The sequence below is a fragment of the Neltuma alba genome, unplaced genomic scaffold (genome assembly GCF_004799145.2).
Source record: "Neltuma alba isolate B1F8T4 unplaced genomic scaffold, ASM479914v2 tig00011783_pilon, whole genome shotgun sequence".
Taxonomy (NCBI): domain Eukaryota; kingdom Viridiplantae; phylum Streptophyta; class Magnoliopsida; order Fabales; family Fabaceae; genus Neltuma; species Neltuma alba.
Window position 1 is genome coordinate 117,535 of NW_021636406.1, and position 7,457 is coordinate 124,991.

The following is a 7,457-nucleotide window of genomic DNA, read 5'->3' on the forward strand; positions in this document are numbered from 1 at the left end:
GATGCATGGACACCATAAAGTCATGCAACCTATTCATTTTTGGGGAAAAAGGAAAGGATTAGTCACCCTGCATATATATATATATATATAGAGAGAGAGAGAGAGAGAGAGACTGGGGGGGAGTTCTGTTTGATACGAGAGAGAATTTCCTCCAAGTGTAGGAGGATCCACGTGAACAAGAGAAAGATAGGGAAAATTTTTTTTGGTGAGCCTTACATGCATGGGGCCCACAAACCTCTCTATCTTTCTCCACCTGACGATAATCCTGGCCTATTTGATAGATTATGATATTAATGTCAAAGTCAAAAATTTAACTTTTTTATATAGTTCTATTCAACAGTGGTATTCATAATAGCATAAATGTTAATCTTTGGTGCAGTATTGATGCATACATCACAGATCCACAGTGAGGAGGAGAAGGAGGAGATCAAAATAAAGAAGAAGAAGATGATGATGATAACTTACAAGTTTCACAGTCTGAGAAGCATCCGCATAAGCCAGAGGACCATGAACCTAGCTGAGCTTTGTTGTAGTGGCTGAGCTTTAATGAACTGATGATGACGAGTTTAAATTAAAGGGGGATGTGAACTGATGTTTGTTTTTGTACCAGGAGAAGTAATGAAGAAAACTTGGTTCAAGTTCCCTTAAATAATAGAACTACAAAAGGTGAAATCTCACTTAAGGATTCTCTGTACAAGGTATTCATGACATTTCAAGACCTCATGAAAGAAAAGTGAATTAAATAGCAGGTCGCACAATCCTCTTCTAAATTTTGTAAAACTGACCAAAATTTTCACTTGTATTTTCAAAATAATGATGATGATAATAATAATAATAATAATAATTATTATTATTATTATTATTATTATTATTATTATTATTATTATTTCTTTAAGCCACTTCTTTGGCCCTATTTATAGGGCAGAAAGAGAAGAAAATTTCTTATTCTATTTACAATGCAGGGAGAAAATTTTTTTATATAAATATATAACTTTACCTTTCATTTGTTATTGTGCTAACTTTGTTTTCATGAGGTATATTGTGTATTAAACAGGGATAAAGTTAGAAAGTTATTGGATTTTAAATGAAAGTTAATAAAGTTTAAGACTTTTATTGGTCTGTGTGAAATATGTTAAATGTGATTCATAAATAAGACTGGAGGAGGATTATAGCGCTTTCTAAAGTCTTCAATTGTAATATTCTAATCCTTTACAAAACACTTTATATTGTTCTATATTTTTCTATGTGTCATTAATATATTTTGCACGTCTTCGATGTCATTTTCCCCAAATAAGACGAAAGAAAGGAAGGCAAAATTAAGTGGAGTTGACTAAGCAACAAAAGGATATTCTTACTACACACAGGAGTTGGGAGACATTGTCTTCTCCATTAAATTACATATTTAATGGAAATATGCTCGCTTAGAATGGTCTACCTCTATTGTACAAATCCTCTGCAGTTACCGGAATATTGTGTTTTTAAATGTGAAATTTGAGAAGTCCATAATATGCAGAGTTTATTCTGTGGATCCATATTTTACAAAAAAACAAAATAAAATAAGCTATAATTATTTGTGTTTTATAAGTAATTATTTTTTTATAAATTTTATGTTATGTATATTTATACGTACATTACTCGTTAAATTGCCAGAAACCAAAAAAGAAAGCTATTAAAACTTTGGGAAAATTAACTTTTTAGTCTTTATACTTTTAACTCAATTGTGATTCAATTTCTCAAGTTTGACTCATTATAACTCAGTTTCTGAAACTTTAAATTTGTAATGACTTGGTTAAACCGGGTGAGTCCTTGAAAACTCGTCCGTGTGGCAGAATTGAAGCTGAAATGGCATCTTAATAAGCCACACATGAGATTCTTAGCTGGAAAACAGGGGGGAAGCATGAGGAATGAAGAGAGAGTGAGGCACGTTGAAGAAGAGGTCTTCTTCTTCCCTCGAACCAGAGCACGCCGATACTTGTATGAAATTCATCACTGTCGTCTTCACTGCGCTGCAGGCCGAGCTATCATAGTTCTTCTTCTAACTTGAGTATGATAAAGATTAACAACAAAATCTATCTATATAATAATCTTTAGATGGAGGTGGCAAACTTTAGCGTTCATGGAACCAGTCAGCCACATCCTGTGCTCATTTAAGGATATGCCTCTCATATTGCATACACGTGGTTGCTGCCCAAAGAGTTTGTATTTGGGTGAAAATTACCAACATTGAACCAAAACGAATTGGTCCTAACTCATAAATAACTCAAGTTACCTTAGCTTCAACGCATCTCTCTCCATCTCTGCTCTCTATTCGTGTTCATATTGGTATCCTTGAGTTTTGGTACAAAGATTAAAGGATGAAAAGATTTTTTTAAAAAAAAAAATTTTCTTTTACGAATTTTAAACATGGCCATGCGTTGATTCGAAGTACCAGCTGAGTTAGTTAAAAAAAAAAAAACAAGTTTAATTGGGCACCAGACTTTACCCCAAGAAGTTCATTTCTATAATAATTATTTGGTATGATGAGCACTGTTGCTGTAAGTACATTTTCAGCTTTTCATGCTTGCCTGCAAAATGTTTGTAATTGAATTTTAAATCATGGCTAAATTAAATGTTAAATAGTTATTTACTATTCCGATTCTTATTATAAGTACTTATAATCTATTTCCACTACAATAAAACACATTAAATTATCTTTTTTAAATTTAACCTTCTTTATTTTTTCCCCTCTTTCTATGTTTCACCCTTCTCTTTATTATCCCTATTAAACGCACATTTAAAAAAAAGATGAAATTAAAAAATAATACTTAAATACTTTACAAGTGACTAATGCAGTATTTAAGATCAAAGCTTTTTCTTATAACTAACTTATAATGAGGATCAAAGTGGGGTATTTGTTAAAGCCACCAATGTAAGCAGAATATCTGAGATCAATGGTCAACAATTACTTATGGACTCAATTATGAGTGAATGTTCATATTGGTATCCGTGTGAAACGATGACCTTATTTTGCAGATATTTTCCGACATGTGATGAGGATTTTTAGAATGGAAATGTGTGTTGGACCGCACTGCAATTTATGACTCGTGTCGGATAGTTTTGAGATTTCAAAATTGTCACAAATTACCACTAAGGCACCTCTTCAGCTCTTCTATTAAAATCAACATACTGTAATTACCTTAAAATTTTTCCTTAAGCCATCTCTCACAACACAGTTAATAAGAAAATACATGAAAAAAAAAAATTTAACCATATTGAGTTTTTGTAAAGTCACTTGTATCTACGACCATAAAAACCTTTTAGAATGTAACTCATATTAAGAATCATCATAGGGCGTAAACATTTTTTAACTTTTTAAAAATTACTTTCATTTTTAATCTCTTAATAAGAAATATTAAAACAAGCCTTCCTCTTGATTATGGTGGCTTGGAGAAAGCAAAATGAAATTCCTCCACGAGAGAATAGCATGTTTTCAAAAGAAGAGATGATGATTTATTTCCTTGCCACCGCAATAATCATCAATTGGTTTCTAATCTAATCAAACTGAAATTTTAAGATCTTTAATTAACTCTATGCGTAAATAGAAATAGAGGATATGGCAAGTGTTTCTCCGACTTAATCATTGGTGTTATTGTGATAAGGTTATGGATGAGGTTGATTGTCACGAATGGATTAAAAATATATTCTTAAAAATGGGTCCTACCATTAATTTGGTATTTATAATTTTAATATCTTAAATTTCAATGTTATACATTTTTGGATCATAGATTTATCCATGTTTCAATTAAGTTCACCAAATTTATCGGGCTAGCCAGCAGTTGACAATAAGATAAAAATTATAAGGAAAAAAAAAACGCTTTACTTTCCTCGTTTTATCTCTTAGTAAGACTAAAAAAAAACTATCAAAAGAAAAAACCTTTTTTTAACCACAGTAAAAGACTTTTTTTTTTTTAAAATAAGCACATATATATATCCTCACATTAGAGATGATTTTGTTCGAAATATTATTAAGTATTTTTTTCTTAAATAAAAATTCAAATCTTGATTTGTTTTTTTTTTTGGTACAAGAACTTTTGGAAAGGGGTTGGGCTCACCCACGATCTAATGGCAGGGCGAAATCTCCCTTCCTCCTAGGTCATACCAATGTTGGGCGGGGCGAGCCATCAATTACCCTCAGGCGTTTACCTAGACACCCAGGAGCTAGGATGCCTCCCCAAGCGCCGCGACTGGAACCACAACAAAATGGTACTCCTCAGGGATCGAACACATGCTAACTTGGTCATATGTCTCACTCCTTCACCAGCTGAACCCATGGACAATGGGTAAATCTTGATTTGTTATGTCATAAGGAAGTGGCTATTTTCGTTGGACCTACCTCATTGCTTGGAATAAACATAATGCCACTTTTGGGCCAGTAGGAACAGAAGGCCTTATTTGAAATACTTTAGGCCGCAGAGACCTCATTTGAATGTTTTGGGCCTCATTTGATGGAATAGGGTATTTTGGTAACATGACTAAGAAAGTCTCCTGGATATTCACACTTGAGCCGCTGAGATCCTGTGGATGAGACTAAAGATCCCGTTGAAAAGGACATATGTGCTGACAGGGGGCGACACAGAGCCGCATCTACAAAGGATGAAAAGGATAAGCATCAATTATTAATATGTAACAAATTAACAAAAAAGAAATAAATAAAGTTAAACTAATCTGTGATCATTAAGTATAATTAACCACTACAGGCAGGAATATGGCACTGGAGCTCTTTGCTCTGCCCAAAGGCATTGACACTTCAAATTTATCTTCTTTTGTTTTTTTAAGCTTAATACTACCTCCAGTACTTAACATAAGATTTAGATAACTAATTTAAATAAATAAAAAAAATAAGTTAAGTTAATTACTTATAACAATTTTTTTAATTAATTTTTTTAATCATATGCATTAAAATTATTCTTTAATAGGAATCCCGTACAATTAATAAGTATATTTTAAATAAAAATTATAAATTTAAAAAAATAAAATATATTAAAGATTTTTTCAATCGATGCCGCCTCAAGTGTCCCTATTTTCTTATTAAAATCTTTATTAGTAGTGTTTCTTATGCAACCTTCTTAATATTAATCGATGATAAATTATTGTTTTTTATAACTTTTAGCCTTCCTATTTTTGTTTTTTAAAGAATAAATATGCTTTATCATTTTTTTAAGTATAAATAAGTAAGAAATTTTTTTTTTATTAAAAACACTTTTTGACAAATTAGGATAAATTTTTTTTACATATTTATTTATATATTATAAAATTACTTTTAAAATGATATTTCGATATTCATTTCCCTCCCCTTCGTTCACTGTTCTGGCTTACAACTCAAGTGGACCCAGTCAAGAAGATCAATTAATTTCAAAGACCAACACCGATTCAAGTCCATCTTTCTCAAAAATATCGTCTGTCAAGCGTTCACGGACCCGAGAGATCAGAGCAATGCAAGATTCATCAGAGCCTTCTGACTCCACTCTCAGCATCGCCTTCCATCAATCAGAGCCACTTCACGATGCTCTCTTCTTCGTCCTCCCTTACCTTCCTCTCTACGAGCTCCTCGCCATGTCTCTCATCTGCAGAGCGCTAAACGACGCAGTGAACGACGACGTATTGCCGTGGCTGAACCTCGTTGTTGAAGGGCCTCTCAGCTCCAAGCTCACTGATCAGATTCTCATCAGAATCACTGCTAAGGCCAACGGTAGGCTCACCAGTCTAGCACTCCTGAACTGCAAGAACATCACTGACATTGGCCTTCTGAAGGTCGTTGAAGAAAATCCTTTTATAAACAAGGTTTGATTCACAAGACCCATTTTTTAGATTTTCGATTTGTTAATTGTTAATTTTCATACCAGATATAATTGGTTGACCAGGGATAAGAGAGGATAGGAATGGTTGTTTGTTGACAATTACACAAGTAGAAGTGCAAACTTTTGTTTCAATGCTTATTTTGGCACAAATTAGAGGAAAATATTGGTTTTTTTTTTTTAATCGTGGGACTGAATTGATTAAATAAATAAACTGGAAAAATAAGATAATGTGAATAGAACATTAATAGCTAAAGTACTTTATTGCGGAATAAAATTAGGAATCAGAGTAAATAGATCCATCCGGAGTCTGGATTCCCATTTTTATCAAGAGAACACAAGTCATTTTGAGCAAAACCCTTGTGGTCCAATTAACCCCCTCTGTTTTTATCTTTTAATTCACTCTAGCTTCATTCAGAAAGTGATTTTGAGGATCCTAATTCCCTAACTAGAACTTATTCCCAACTATTGCAAGACTAAGCTATTGTCCCAATTCTGACTTCATTTCATTTCCATGTAGCTCTATATTCCATCATGCACCGGCATAACCCCAGAAGGAGTACTATCAGCTGTGAAAATCCTGTGCCAGGGAAGCCACAAGCTAAGCATTCTGAGGATAAATGGCATTTACAACTTAAAGAAGCAGCACATTGACACACTTGCTTCTTACCTTGCAAAAGATCAGAATCAGTCATTAAAGGAGCTTCAAAAACAGCACCCTTTCTACTACCATGAGAGGTTCAATTTTTCTGCCTTCAAGCCCAAAGAAAGCCATCAGATTATTGACTTGCAAACATGTCCTATGTGCTTTGAGGTCAGAATGGTGTATGACTGCCCAATAGGGAAATGCAAGAGGAAGGAATGCAGGGCATGCACTTTTTGCATACCAAGGTGTGAGAACTGTGGTGGATGCATTATATCACTAGTGGCAGCAGGAGTTGCCGATTTCTTGTGTTCAGAGTGTTGGCTACAGTTTCCCAAGTGTAGTGTCTGCGAGAAGCCATACTGCAAGCAACATAATAACTGGTGGTGCAATGATACAACCCCTGGATTCCTCTTGCGGCTTTATGATGAAAATTTTGTTGATTATTATCTGTACAGTGATATTGTGTTTTAAGAGTTTAAATACACTTTCAGTCCCGCTGATGTCATCATAACTGGTGTATCAATTTGGGGAAAGTTCCTGACTTATATTCGTGTCTAATTTGATAGATACAATGGGTTTTAATAGGATTTGGCTCCTCTGATGCCAGTGCTGATAAAATGCTTTAAGTCATGGAAAAAGAAGAAACAGATCCAATGCATATAACTACTCCTAGAGCCATGCTTTCACTTCAAAAATAGTAAAACCACCCCAATTCGTGAAAATATGTTGCTTGGCCGCAAAATTCTAGAAGCATTATGAAAGAGCAACAAGTCTGTCCAGCATTTTAGACGTAATATAAGATCCTTCCGTTGGCGATTCAGTTGAATGAGAGAAATAGAACAATTGGAGATCAACGCATACAAATCATCAATATAGAAGTTAGTCAATATCAACAATCAATATATATGTATGTATGTATGCATATAAACATTAGTGGAAGCTGCACTATTTATAAGAAGCTATAACTAGTGTGGCTT

General features: G+C 33.7%; 1 protein-coding gene across 1 annotated transcript; it reads left to right on the forward strand.

Moving 5' to 3' along the window:
• Positions 1-5,424: 5,424 nt before the first annotated feature.
• LOC114717960 (F-box protein SKIP28-like) lies at positions 5,425-6,964 on the forward strand. The gene is made up of 2 exons (XM_028903214.1): positions 5,425-5,820; positions 6,355-6,964. The coding sequence occupies exons 1-2, from the start codon at positions 5,473-5,475 to the stop codon at positions 6,949-6,951; spliced, it is 945 nt and encodes a 314-aa protein (XP_028759047.1). The 5' UTR covers positions 5,425-5,472; the 3' UTR covers positions 6,952-6,964.
• The last annotated feature ends 493 nt before the right edge of the window (positions 6,965-7,457 follow it).

What these genes read in the sequence shown, in the direction of transcription:
- LOC114717960 (XM_028903214.1), top strand. Translation starts at nt 5,473, where the DNA reads ATGCAAGATTCATCAGAGCCTTCTGACTCCACTCTCAGCATCGCCTTC. An exon ending in AAAATCCTTTTATAAACAAG is followed by an intron (nt 5,821 to 6,354) that starts GTTTGATTCACA and finishes ATTTCCATGTAG; the next exon opens with CTCTATATTCCATCATGCAC.